The 14,812-nt window shown below is 39.6% G+C and overlaps 1 protein-coding gene across 3 annotated transcripts in view; it reads left to right on the forward strand.

Annotated features, from left to right (window-relative positions):
• tenm2a (teneurin transmembrane protein 2a) overlaps nt 1-14,812 on the forward strand; it is a 319,228-nt gene that overhangs the window by 95,995 nt on the left and 208,421 nt on the right. For all 3 annotated transcript variants that reach the window (XM_044128023.1, XM_044128020.1, XM_044128022.1), the window contains exon 2: nt 9,055-9,417. In XM_044128023.1, the coding sequence (XP_043983958.1) occupies nt 9,192-9,417 (226 nt within the window). In that variant the 5' untranslated portion in view covers nt 9,055-9,191. The remainder of the gene's footprint in view (nt 1-9,054; nt 9,418-14,812) is intronic.

The following is a 14,812-nucleotide window of genomic DNA, read 5'->3' on the forward strand; positions in this document are numbered from 1 at the left end:
TGTCTTGCAAAAGTTTTGGAACCCTTCTGACCTTTTCATATTTTGAAATGTTACAAGCATTAATGTAATGCATTTTATGTGTCGAAACGACAGAATGTGATAATTGTACTGTATTTTATTTTTATGTATTTTCTTCATGCAAATGCATTTCTGAAAGGTGTGACATCCAGTTGCATTCAGCTCTCCCAATAAACCTAAACTGAAAAATTTTTTAATTCAGATTAAATTTATTCTTTCTTTCAACAATTTTTTTCTTCATTTTTTTTCTGTTAAAGGAGATACTTTCTTGTGTTTTCCCTTGTTTGTACAGTCATTGCGCGTAGAGAGACACGTGACGGTAGGTTGGTAGTTGGGCCAGGCCGCTTACATTTTCAGATGATAGACTGGACAGTGCTCTTTGACTGACAATATTCAAATTTCAAAGCTTTGAATATTGTTTTATACTTGAACCTTTCAAGAACCAGCTGCCTTCAGTCGGATATTATAGCAGAGATTATAGTAGAGCAGGTAGCCCTTACTTACTTATTAGGTTGGTTTTGGATTTTCTTTAGGGACATCCCAATATAAGGGACTGAATACATACAGACTAAACTTCAGAATGATGCGCTACTTTTGCTATTACAAACTCTGGGAAAATCCAGGCCTAACATTAATAGTCTTCCAAAATGCTACAATTAGAAAAAGAAAAAAGAACGATGGGAGCACGAAAAAAATCATGTCCCATTGACTTTTCAGTTGTGAATTGGAAATAAGCCATTGTTCCTCCATTCTTTGGAAGTGTAACAACTCTCGGGGACGCAAAACTTATTAGTACTGGTTCCATTACATAGCGTTGCATCTTGTTTTATATTTAGAGTGACCTTATTGCAGTGCCAGTGCAGATGAAAGAAACCCTAATTTGTAAAAGGGAAAAAAAAAAAAAAAAAGTGTCCACACAGTTATTATGTACTCACTTGCTAACAAGAAGCTAAAAATAGGATGGGAAGTTTGGCATGGTTTTCTGCACATTATGGCACTCTTTGACATTTAAACCCAGACTGCATGAAATAATTGCACTCTGCCAAAGCAGGAATTATGAGAACAAATCGACAGCTCTTGATGTGTTAGAGAGTAGCATGAAGTGATAGATTACACGTCTTTATGAGTTCATTTTTATTTATTTATTTATTTCATCTATAAGGTATTTGGTTAGATGTGTGGAAAAGAGACAGATGAAGTGTTTCCTGCCCTTTGCTCTCCTCGGGCTTTGGCTCACAGAAGCTCTTGGGTCCAGAATGGAACTCGGTTTCCAGCTGAATTCAAGCCATTCACACTTTTCCCTTTTGCCTTGCCTTGCGTGTGTAAAGATTCATGTATGCACTTTCAGAGGTGCCTGAGATCGCGTGATGTACGACTCTTGTGGAAAAAGGAACACTTTTATTCAGAGTCAAGTGAAGGAAAAAAAAACAAAAAACCTCACATGGGGCGGGGTGGACCGTGTGCTATGCAGGAAATAACTGGGTTCAGAGAGCAGTTCTACATTTAGCTAGAAATAGGACAAATTTATTCTCTTTAAACAAGCCAGTACGTAAATATCTTTACAGAATTGCTTTTTCTATGCATCTAATACTATACCGTTTTCAAAGAGATCTACCTGGAATCCACACACAACCCTTGCTTTCGAGTATAAATGACACTTTTGGTAACTAAAATTAAACTATTCCTTCTAGATTTTACATTAGGGGTAAGGATTTATATGTTAAGAGGGGAAGTAAAGTGAAGTGGATGCTGCCTTTGTTTGCAAATCTAAATTTGTAACTGGATTCCAGCTTGAACCGTTTGACAAATATTTTAATCTCGACTATATTTGTACTCTCAGTTGGATGGGTTTTTTTTTCTTTTCATTTTTTCCTCAAGTCAAGATGCGCACCACTGTTTTGATGATCTGTAATTGAGCACAAGTCTGATTCAAGGATTTGTGTTTGTTTTTTTTTTCCCTCTATTCTCATGCGACCTCTCCATGCACAGCTCTCTCTGTCTACTCTTTTGTTTCTCCCAGTCATTCAGACTCTTCCAGGCTTTGTCTTTATGAACAAACTGTGTAAACAATTTAATTTGAGCGACTGTGTGCGCACGCCCACACACACACACACACACACACACACACACCACGCGCTCGCACACGTAGCAGCAAAAAATTGAAGCCAAATACTTCAGAGCTCCAATTTTGTCATTTCTGATAACAGGGCCTGGTTTTTCAAAAGGCCACTTTTTTATTTTCTGCTATACAAATACAAATTTCATTCATATTATAATAGAAGACACATGGATGAGTATAAAAAAAAAGGTTTTCAAATGAACAATTTCATCTCTTGTTGACAGAGTTTTGGAAGAATGGGTGAATTTTCTGATGGAAAGGCACCACGCTGCGTTTTAGCAGGCTTGCAGCCTGTAGTCTTTTTAGCTGGTTGCTGTTTTTTGCTGTTGTTACAATTAAATTAAATGAGCTAGGTAAGGGCTTTAAGGGCTACATTACAGTCTCTTGTGTTTGAACCTTCAGATTGCCTGAGACAATTTTAAAATTCTCATCTAGTTCACAGAGAAGTCACTTAAAACACTTCAAACAAGGAGACAAGTTAAAATTGTCCAAATAATGGATTAACTTCATGCATGCTGTTAAGGAAAAAAAGGACAAATTGTTATGCATCTTTCTTGTGCGACAATGTAATACAAAGATACAAGCCAGAAAGTAAATATCTTTACAAAATAGCTTTTTCTATGCATCTAATACTACAACTTTTACTAATTGATCAGTTATGTTAATACAAATTTGGCCAATGAACAATGCAGCTTTGAATGCCAGATATGACACATTGTAAAATGTGCATAAAGCTTCATAAATATGGTACACCTGACTGGAGGATACTATTCATAATCTCATGCTGTGATATGCAAAAACTCTGTCTGTGCTGATGAAGATTTCCTTTTTAAGCTGGATGTTTGAAGTGACTAATATGTTTGCAGATTTGATCTTTTTTCTTATTAATTCAGCTTAGGATTTACGACCACATGGGGCCAATATTGCGTATGTGAACTTGAAATCCATCCCAAGGTTTTCAGACAATCTTTAAGTATGAAAAAGAAGAAAGCTGAGATCCTGAGGCTATAAACCCCTTCACAGTGTGCTCCCTGCAACCAGAGAAACATTCACTATATGTCACATCAGCACATCATAAACAACACACATACTTCGTAGACATTGAAGGACTTTATGTTTCACACATTTCTTTTAAATCGTGTATGATTAGCCCCACTAAGACTCATTTTTAGATACACCAACAAACATGGTGGGTTAAAAAACTGTGATAGAGGTATAGCCTGTGTTGGATCTGTATGTTCCTACACAGACAGACCACTTTTACTTGTCTTTCTTACCACTTTGTAGTGTTACCTTTTTAAATGTCTGTTTTTATTTTTATGAAAAGCCTGAGACTGTTTGTACTTCAACCATCAGTTAGACTCGAATACACAAAAGTTGTCAAGACGCCACAAACAAATAAAAATCTGTCCAGAAATGTCCTTCATTTATTTATTTTTAAGTCATAACAGAGTTGCTTCGTCTTCTTGTTCATAGTCTATGAAAATTCATGGTAGGTGGTTCTGTACTACCGTATGTTGAGAGTGACTAAATGCTGTTTGAGCATCTTCCAAGTTGGCTGCAATTGGGAGTCATCTGGACAGGAAGTGTCCCACAGTGTGACGGCCCCTAAGCTTCATCGATGCCCATGCTCCCATGTCTTCTTCATGCTTATGTATTTGACAAAAATAAACTAAAATAAAATGAGAACAATGGCTGGGTGTGAGATCTTTCACAGTTAATTGTATTTGGGTATAATGCCAATGTACATGTAACCATTACAAATGCAGTGCAATAATATGCAGAGCCAGGCCCGATTGATTAAGATCAGCATCCTCCCCAGAGCTGGGTGCCTCTGCAGTGTCTTCAGGAAGATTGGAGGCATGATGCAATAAAACACAAAGTACCTGAGGCAATGTTGAGCCATAAATGCACCAATGCACGTATTTGAGATGCTCCTTTCCTTGTGTGAAGCCTTCCTTTGACATTATTTTAGTGAGCATGAAATATGCAGTTGAATTTTTCTCTCCCCTCCACCCCCTGATTTTTAATGCAATCTAATTTATATCAAATAGTTATTAATTAAATGGTGTACATATATTTAAACCACAGAAAAACATACATCTACTGTATGCGTCTTATAAAACCTTCAAGAATCAGTTTTATGAAATCCTGTCTTCTTTTATTTCACAGTCCAGCTCGAGTTGAAAGGGAAAAAAACCCATCTTGTTTGAAGCGCCATAATCCTGTTATGTCATTAACTTCCTATTAACCGAATACGAGTTGTAGTTACAGTGAACCGACACCATGTTTTCAACACATATCGTTTATTTGAAGAGAAAGAAAAAGGTCATTATCTTTTCCAAACCTCACCTGTGTAATTTTGAAAATGAATTCTCTGTTCTCACCTTCACCGTACAATTACATTTCTCACTCTGCCTGGGTTTCACGTCACTTTATGGTCTCTTTTCTCCTTCGTGCAACTCTTTTCTCTGCTGTCAAGGAAACTACCTGTGAGCTCAGCTTAATGTTTGTGCGCTGTTTCAGTGGCAGATCTGCTTGTCCATCTGTCAGCCGTTACTGTCCGGATCATTAGATGAGTATGCGTGTAGCCAACAGGTAGCATGGCAACAAAGTATGCTGTGTAATTTGTGCAAATGAGAGCGAGTGATACGTGATAAACGCCCAGTGTGATGATCAGGAGAGATATCATCAGCATTATGGGCAATGGAAGCTGGCCGTGGGCTCCGGTGGACCTTCAGACGAACGAGAGCATGAGTCGAGTCAGGCATCAAAAATGGTTGAGAAAAGGTTATTAGAATCCTGTTTCACCCAGGATCAAGACTTGAAAATGTAAAATAAAACCTTGACGAAGGTAAGAAAAACGTGACACTGGAAAGAATGGAGAAAAAAACAGTAAAACATGCACAACAAGCAGCATTGCATGATTGTCAAACATTGGTACCGCTAAGTCGTGATCGTGGGTTTTAAAAGTGTGTGTGTTCATCACTACCCGCTGAGTCTTGAACAATCTTATCAAAGGTGCATCTTTAACGTATTTCATTTGGCTCTGTTTGTTTCGTTCTTCATAATGTGTGTAAAACTTTCTAAACCGAACAACGAAGAAAAATACACGTATTTACATGTATTTACCACCACGTATGCATTATTAACAGAGTGAAAATAATCAACTTTAGGCGTCGGTCTTCTCTTTATAAAGTCACAACTGGTCAGGGAGTAAAACGAACAATAAAGACGAGCGCCGTTACACTTCTGGTGATTTTGTACTGACCATTTTTGACAACCAATTATTGTGATCTCTTAAGTTTTCGTCTTGTTTTCCAATCATGCTGAGGAGCAAATCTACAATTAAATGGATTACCTGGATGTTTATGTGTACAGTATATGTGCTTTAGGGTAAATCCTGAAATGTAATCCTGTGCTTTTTCTTTGCTGCTTGTTTTAGAAAAGTTTATTTTTGAGGGTTTCTTTGCTACTGTTTCATGGAAGTGCCAGTTTTTGCTTTGGTTTGTGCTTCCTGCACACAAGGCTCCAGGTTCCTTGTTATCACACCAGTCCGGCTTTGTGTCAGTCCTTTACAGTCCTCTATATAAATAGTACTATGTTTCATTTTTCCCATGTCAGAGCAGTCAGTTTCACCATTATCCACCTGCCTTGGGAGCCTTACTTGCATTAGGGTCCTTCCTATCAATCCCTCACAGCTACAACAAACAAAGGCTTTCTAGAAGAGTCTTCTGCCTTAAAACAGCAGCAATGCTAGTAACTGGGTTGTTTTGCTGCTGCTTTAGTGGAAAAAACAATAAATCAATTAATATTTATGGAATAGTCATTGCGAAAACAACATTAAAATGAAATATGTTTGCATTGTAAAGGATATACAATATCTAGCCTATTTTACAGTCCCTTTGGGGGAATTAGCTTTGGACTAAAGTGCTGTCACTTTAGCCGCCCACACAGAAGATCAATAAAAAGAAAATAGAAATAGACAATAATCCACCAGCAACCAGGCTCATATTCAAATCAGTCAGAGTAGCACGCACCAGGCTGTAGCCATATTATAAATGTTTTAATAAGTATTGTTGATGTTGCGGTTGAAAGAAAAATTAGTGTGCTATTTAGGATGATTTTTTTGCTTAAATTTTTTTTATTATTGAATAAATTGCTTCATCAAACCACATTACTTGGCTTGCCAGCTTACACTACTCTCCACTTTTTAATAAGTTTATGTATTCAAAGAAATTTGGTAAGTTTCTTTCTCATGTTTAGCTGCAGTATATCTGACAAAACCAGGGTAAACTGTCACAGCTAGCTAACACAAGTTGACGTGTTTGTCATGCTCTCGTTCGGGCCAGGTTAAGCAATTGCTGGTCTTTTGGAAATATCTAAAATCAATTTCGCCTCAGAATAGTGTTGGGACCTGGTCATTCCCCATAGGCTCCGGAAACCAATTCAGTGATTTTCAGTGTAATCAGGACAAACAGGATTCCCAGAGGGAATATAGTATAGCTTCAGCTCTTGTAAAATATGGCTGGTGGTATAAATGTTTCAACAGTTTCCCTGTTGTTAATAAATAACAAGTCATTTATTATCAGTTTATACATTTAAAAATATGCAAAGAAACGAACCTGAGCAGCAGCTTTCCAATACTTTTGATTCCCAGTGAAGCAGAGGATTCGCCTAAGTAATTCTGACTTTTTGGACAGCGCAGGAGACCAACCTCTTTGCTGTCCAAATAGAACATTAACTTCCTTGTTTACATGCTGCATTTATAGTTGGAGCCATATGTAAGCCATCTTGTTGTCCAAGTGGGAGAACTCAATGGTATTGTTTCTTTAGGTCAACGTTAATAGGAGGAACACACATCAGGAGCGGCCCTTTCTCCACAACAAACCCACTTCTACCACCATCTTCTACTCATCATTGAAGTCCATCCTTATTTCCATAAAACCAAAAAAAACTCCAATGTGGTTTTGGATTCTATAAATAATTAGTGTTCCTGGAGAAGGAGATGCTGCTGAGGGCATCTGTATGCGTGTGTGTATGCGCGCGACTGCGTGGGTGTGCAGCCCGTTCTCATTGTCCTCCGCTATCAAGTATTACACCGAGGTTGCCACTGTGCCTCTACTATTGATGGGTCTGGAAAAAATTAAAATGCTGTCATAAATCAGTTATAACACTATTGAGAATAATTGTCATTTTGTAGTCCAATCAATCCAATTGCCATCAAGCTGAGTAATGCAACCAGTCGATTTCTTGCACTTTTGGGAAACGAGCTCAGCCTGCGAGCTTAATTTACTGTTAAATATTAGCTCATATTGTTTCACCAAAGTTTAAACCAATACTTTAAGACAACCAAAGCAAATTATTCCCTCAACAACTGCTGACTGTTGCGGCGGCTCTTCTATGTGCACTCGTCCATTGTTTGGATATTAGAAAAGTGTCTCCACATTTCCTGAGCCCGTATCCCACTCTATTTCCTCGTCCTCCATACAAGGTACAAACACATTAAGGCTGAACTCCTAATAGCCTGTGTGATGGATGCCCGAGAATAATGAGCTCTTTATGAGACTTAATACCTACTGTTAATCAATGGACATAGCAGGGCACTTTTCAATACTACCTTCCAAGCATTTTAGAATGAGCCCTCATAGAATAGATTGACTCACATTCTAAAACCTTGCTTTTTTTTCTTCTTCTTGTCGCCGCTCTTGTTCTTCTTCTATTGGAGCGTGCAATTAGCAACGTAACATATTCAAAATCAGCTGATGACTGCTCTTCAGAAATGCCCTCACCCGCTCTGACATCGCTGAGTGCTGTCCAGACTGAGAAGCTTTGAGAGATTGAAAACACAACGCTCGGCTCTAATGCAGTGGGTGGACCAGACTTTCCTCAGCCTCAAGTAATAGAACCGTGAATGACCTATTTATTGCCATGAATATCAAATCCCGGCAGCCGCTGGAAGTGTTCCTGTCAATTTCAGCTGGTTCTCTCGCTGTTGTTCTTTGAACTTCAGCTCCCGCGCGTATTGCACTGCTCAAGGCTTCTCGACAAAGTATCATGGTTTATTAGCATCATGTTCATTTATAGCCTGCATTCATAAATAATATGGTTTTAGAAATTAAATGGTTGCTGGCGTTGCTAGAACGAACAGATCAAACTGTAAATGCTGCGGTAATTGCAAAAGCAGGCATGTCTTTGCAAGTCGGGAGGTAGGCCGCGGCGAGTTCAGGTGACACCATTTTCTGTGCAGATCTTTAAATACACGTCACTGTGTGTTTGTTGTGAGCTGTTTGTGTGAGTGCGTGCATTTGGGTGTGTTTGATTATCCCTTACAGGCTCTAAGGGAGCCAGATCCATTCTCACTCTGATAATGAGGGAGAGACTTCCAATGCCCTTAAGTCATTTCTCCTCCCCTTCCGTCCTGCGTGTTGCATCCGGCAGCATTTCTCTTTCTTTGGCCTTTACCTTCTTCTGATGCAGATTATCTGTCTGCGTTGCCGTTACACTGCCTGCTATTTTTCAGCTGCTTTCGTGGAAATTCGTGCATGGCTTCCTTCGGTTCAGGCTGACTGGACCGTGTTTGAGTCACTCACTGGTTTTATGGAATAGATTTGTATGCCAGATGACTATTTTTCATCAGCTCGGTCGATGGCTGAGGATCTCTGTGGACCACAGGGCTGGCAGCTCTGTTTCTCCCCACAATAGCCTTACTTATCCTGCGTCAATACTCCAATGTGTTGTATATTTGCCCGGTTGCTCAAATGTCCATTCGTAGTGCTCCCTCTTACCTAACTCTCCCTGTGGGTTCCACTGGGAGTGGAAGGCGAGAGTGAGTCACGTTGGAACCTCTGTTAATTTTACTCTAACTTTTCACTCCTCTGCTCTTCCCACTTCCCCCTCCTCCTTTGTTTTTTCAGGTGACCGAAATATCAGTGGACATTGTGGAGGGGGGGGCACTTTAGGAGGCCTCTCCACCCCCTCCCTGACTGTGACGCTTCCCTCCTTTGCTGCAACGTTTACCCCAGAGGATCGCCGTACTTAACCCAACATCAGCATGGATCTAAAAGACCGGAGGAACCGCTCGCTCACCAGGAGTCGTTGCTCCAAAGACTCCCAGTACAACACCTCCTCACTCGATGCAGACGAGCGCCGCGTGCCCACCCAGAAGTCGTACAGCTCCAGCGAGACGCTGAAGGCCTTCGATCATGAGCAGAGGCTCCACTATGGTGGCTGCGTGACCGATTTGGTACACCACGAGTCTGATGAGTATTCCAGGCAAGGTGGGTCTGCGGAGCAAATAATCCTTCTGAAAAGCATAATTGCCCAGTCAGATAAGAAGCTTAAACCTAACTGTGCTAGACTGAAGGTATTACATGGTAAAAGAGCTTGTTTTCTGCTATTTAAAAGCCAGTTCGATATGCATTGCTGAAAACTTAATTGGGACTCTGTTTATTCTAATGAAATGTCTATAAGTTTGCCATCTCCAGCAACTTTCACAGCCTATTAAGTACTGCCCATACGCTTTGTGAATCCGGGATACAATATGGTGCCAATGTGTAATATACATTATGTTTACACATTGAAAACATCTACAAAATATGATGCTTTTTTTGTAAAGCAAGAGAGAACATTTGTAAATATTACCCAGTGCACTCAGATTTGAAGTTTCTGCTTCTTACCTTGGCATGTAGATAGGTGTAAGTAAAATAATATTCTACCTGTGTCTTAATGTAAACAGTGAAGAACATTTTGTTAAACTCAAAGTTCCTTTTAAGTCAGATGCTTTCAATCTGTGTATATCGGGATGCAGGGCTGAAAGTCTTTGCAGTATTACCGCAAAGACTAAGAAAGGCAAGGTTTCCGATGCTATTTTTTTTTCTTCTTACTTTTCGTACTTTCTGGATGTATGACATCTGAGCATTATCAAGAGGTCAAATAATTATGGTTGCCACATCAAGTATTTGGCATACCTAGCTGAAGGAAGCTCCTGCATATCTTGGTTCATTGCTGCAATGTTTGGGTAGCACTCCCTTAAATTTTGCCCCAGTGCTACCTGTGGATGCGTGTGATGTCCATGGCATCTCTGAGTTGCAATATTGGCACCAGAGAGTCTTTCTGCATCTCCAAAAGATCTCTGGTAGCCAGGCTGGCAATCAGTTTACGTGCGCCACATTACCAGATTTGTATAAATGCTGGAGCATAATTTACATAGAGCAATGCAGTTGCTATGGAAACAAAGTAGATGTGCCTCAGCGTGACAGGGGTATAAATGATGGAAAATTCATGCTAAACTAACCTAGCGGTGCTCTGATTGGTGACACATTTGAAGCAACACTAAAAAGTTCATTACAAAAAAATGTCCAAAAGAGTAAAAGAGAGGCTTTCAAGCAAAACATATGAGCATAAGCACAAAGAAGTTTGCTAAATAGAAAGCAAACTAATGGATTGAAGCAGCTTCCATTAAAAAATTTAATTTCTTATACCGTCAATGCTGGAATATATATTTTTTACTCCAGCGTGTGTAGATAACAAGTTGTAGTAATTTTGTTCTGTGAAATATTTAGTGCATCTTGACTCACACAATAAGGTGGTTGAACCTCTATTTTCTTTTAAGTCAGCACATCTTAGCTGGCCGCAAAAACAATCAGATTTCCTACTGCATTTTAGCACGAGGCCTAAAGCAGATATTTAGCACTAGCAAAGCTGTCATAATGAACTTTTGTATCCCCCGGTGAGCAAGTTAGCCGATAGGCCAACAGGTCATCTCTGAAGGGTTGGGTCGGCTCCGTTAGCCACGTCTTTAGACTGTCCCCGTGTGTTTCTCTGTGTAGGTGCGTTCTTGTGTGTACTCTGTAAAGGAGGGGGGACATGAAACAGAAACTATCGATCCTTGGCTGGTGAAAAGAGTCAGACTCAATGGGATTGATCCCTGCTAAGCTCTGTTTTCTCTGCATGGAAACAGACTGGAGAGGAAGCCAGCTCACAGCAACACAACAATGTGGAGCATAGTAGAAAAACAGTGAAACACAGCTCACAAATAATAAGAATAATAATATTAATTAAAAAAAATGTCAATTTTCCTTATGGACTACTGTTGTTGTAGCCTGAAAGGACAAAACTTACCAGTGATGTCTCACTTGGTGTGGCTGCAAGGAATTAGGAGAAATGGATCAATCTCGTGGTAGTTCAGGGAACAAAATACCGCAAAGGGAGAAATGTGCTGCGGAGAACAGAATACGACACGAGGACATACTTCTATAGAGGCAAAGGTAAGAGCAGAAAATTGAGGATTGATTGGCAGAGTCCATGATAGACTGAAAGTCAGTGGTGTGTGCCGCTCGGACACACTCCAGCGCTGCACTGAGCTGACCTCACACCGGGCGATAGCTGGTCGATACCTCAGTACTCTCAGCCTATCGGCTCCATCGAAAGCCCAGAGCCACAGATGCATCGTGGGAAGTGTGGCCACAGGAGACCAACAGTGTTGCAGCACCATATGGACTGTGACACTATGGGAGGAGGAGTAGTGCTGGAAGGACAGAGAAAGAGAAGGAGTTGGAGTGTGAAAGAGTGATAGGAGAGAAGCAGCAGACAAGAGTTTTCTTGTTATTTCAAGATATTTTTGCAACCAGAACATGAGAAAGTGAGGGAGTTATGCAGACACGGCCTTCTTGTTCCTACTACTGCAGCTTGAAGCTTCTAGGTAAAGTGGTAAAAAGGAAAATAATATTCCTAGCTTCTTGGTAGAAACGACCCCCAACTGTTCATCTTGAGGATAATTTTTCTTTTTGTTCATTTAAAAGCTAAGCGATATCCCTCAGGTGACTTTTAGTGGCTAAACTAGTGGGCAATATTACGTTTTCATGGCTGACGGGAGCTGAACTAACAAATGACATTAAGTTTTAATTCAATTAGAATTTCCTTGCAGTTGGGTGTTTCTGAACTTTTTGGGAAGTTAAGCCCTTTTTATTTTTCACGCTGATAGTAGACCACTCCACTTCACAGTATTTCTTTGTCTCTTGTTACATCTGCTGTAAAATAGGGCATCCACGTATTTTCTTCTACCTTTATTTCACCAGGAAAATCCCATTTGAGATTAAAAACGTCTTTTGCAAGAAAAGAGTGATAACAGAAAATTGTTTTTAAGCTATACAGTCTCAAACAGAAGGCACTTCAATGTCTCCACGCCGTCACATGAAATGTTTACTAGCCAAATTTGGCTTTTCTTCCCAACTTCTTTTTGTACCTACAGCTGGTTATTAGAATGACTGAACTGTTCATGGACTCGTTTTCTGCTGTTTGCCTTTGCATTTCAAACAAATGTCCGAAACAAATCAAGCATCTGTGTCTGTAAGTTCAATCAAAACAGATCCTCATCTGGAGTTTGTCCTTGGAGAGTCCTTTTTGAGAGATTTGGGACCGTAGTTATGCTTATTTTGCTATACAATCTTTCTTTGTGTTTTTGGTGTAGTAATTTTTGAAAGCTGTTCTAATATAAAATGTTACATTTTGAATGAGAAAAACAAACGTGGCGCCTAATCTTTATTTCCCTTCAAAGAGTAGCGGTTTATAATTGGTCTACGGCAACACACTCAAATCATCTTCTGCATATGTGATTAATTGCCAGATTGAACATAAATCACTTAACAGCTGTGTCCAGCAATGGAGAAAAAGCTCATTAATTAAAAATACCAAAAAATCATGTTCCCCTCCCCGTCCTCCCTCCCCTTCAAGCAACATCGTCATACATTTTTCCTGATTGCAGCTTAAGTTTACGTTTTTCAGAAGAGTGAACTGCAAAAAAAAAATAATTTAAAAATAACAGACTTAATGAGGAGATTTTAAACCTCTTCAAAACTTCATCAACCTTGTAAATTGCAAATCTGGGCAATCAAAAGGATGGTTGTCGTGTAAAACGAGGTTTTGTGATGTTTCTAAGTACAGCTGATGTACAAAATGAAACCGGTCAAAAAAAAAAAAAAAAAGAGAAGACGTAACAGATGATCCATTGACGCATTTATTATCTAAAACCAGTGAGTGCTGTTTAGGTGAGAACCTGGACAGATCAGCTGTCAGTCACATGTATAACATGTAACACCTACCTACTCGTGAATTTGAAAATTAACCTGTGCTACAGGAAAATGTGATTAAAACGTGGGTAAAACTCTCGCATAAAGATGTTTATATTTCAGTGAAGTTTAAAAGTGGGGCTCAGAAACACTTAAAAAAAAATTTGAACAGAATTTTCGAGAACAAATAAGAGACATGGTCCACCTAGAAAAAAAGCAATATGACTGATTTCTAAAGTTGTCCAGTGTTGTTATTGCAAAAGCTAATAATCTGAGCTTTACGTTTTTATTTGATTTCTGTTGACTTTAAGAATATTTTCCCCTCATTTCTCTCACTTTTCTATTATAATAATAACAAACTTCATATATAATACTCTGCCAAATGCGGCATCCAAGATGTTATTTACAAATCCAATGTTACACGTATCACTCTGCTCTCGATCCAGGAAACTCAAAATCCACAAACTAAGCATTAATATTCATTAAAAAAAATGTACATAGGTACATTTCCTAGGTAACACATTTTTATGAGTTCCAAATCCTTCACACATGTTGTGACAGAAACGCTCGTGACTTGTGTTATGTAGACGAGATGCATTTTGTCAAGGTTGGCGGTCTTGTTGAAAAATGCACGTAGCGATCTTGAGGGAATGTTTCTCTTTGACTCTACAGTGGTGACAAATGTAGATCAACACAACTCTACAAGATCGAACTGCTAAATGGTCATATTTTACAAACTCCTGCATTACACCAGCAGCAGCTGCTGAAATGAGAAAACTGGTTTTAAACATTTATGTGGGTGCCTAACTGCCTGTATGACATTACCGCGTGTGCAGTGGTTAAAATCCCAATCCAGCATAAGCTCCCACATTAAGCTTCAGCTCTAAATGTTCACATTTCGAAACGAGGCCTTTTTCCGTCGTTGTGTACATGTTTAAAAAAACGTGGCGTCATCTCAGAGATCCCAGTGAAACAAAGTTCAGCGGTGTTTCCCGACGAACCAGCCGGCGTCCTTCTCCTCCTCTTTTTATCGTATCTCAACTCCACCGTTTCCCCATTACCATCTTATTACCTGCTCTGCTTGGATAAGCACAGCCAAATAACACATTCTTCCCTCAAACATAACACGCAGCCGCCTGGAAAGCTCATTAGAGGCACTCACAATTTAACACCACAAAACAAAAATTATCTGAGCCATCAGTGAGGCCAATAAGGCATGGGGGCTCATTCTCAGAACACCCAAGCACATTTTTATTGGACTTTGCTTTAAAATGGAGATGAGTCTTCTATACTTGACATGTTTTCAGTCAGAGTTATCAGTTATTTGTAAGGCAATCTGGTAAAAAATTTTAAAAAATCCATAAAAAAACAATTTGAAAAGCAGTCCCTCTACTGTGTATACTTCCCTTCTCTATCTGTTGTCTTTGACCTGTTTATACATCTGATTCTTTAGCCACATTTCGGTCCCCAGCGCGCTGCGTGATTCCCATTTAGCTCATTTTTGGGGTGTGCCATGCTTCTGAGTCCATCCCCACGCAGCAGGCTCTATGACAGCCGCCGCAGTCCCTGGTAGCTTTGGCCTTTCCTTTCAGAAGGACCCAAATGA

The sequence above is a fragment of the Gambusia affinis genome, linkage group LG09 (genome assembly GCF_019740435.1).
Source record: "Gambusia affinis linkage group LG09, SWU_Gaff_1.0, whole genome shotgun sequence".
Classification (NCBI taxonomy): domain Eukaryota; kingdom Metazoa; phylum Chordata; class Actinopteri; order Cyprinodontiformes; family Poeciliidae; genus Gambusia; species Gambusia affinis.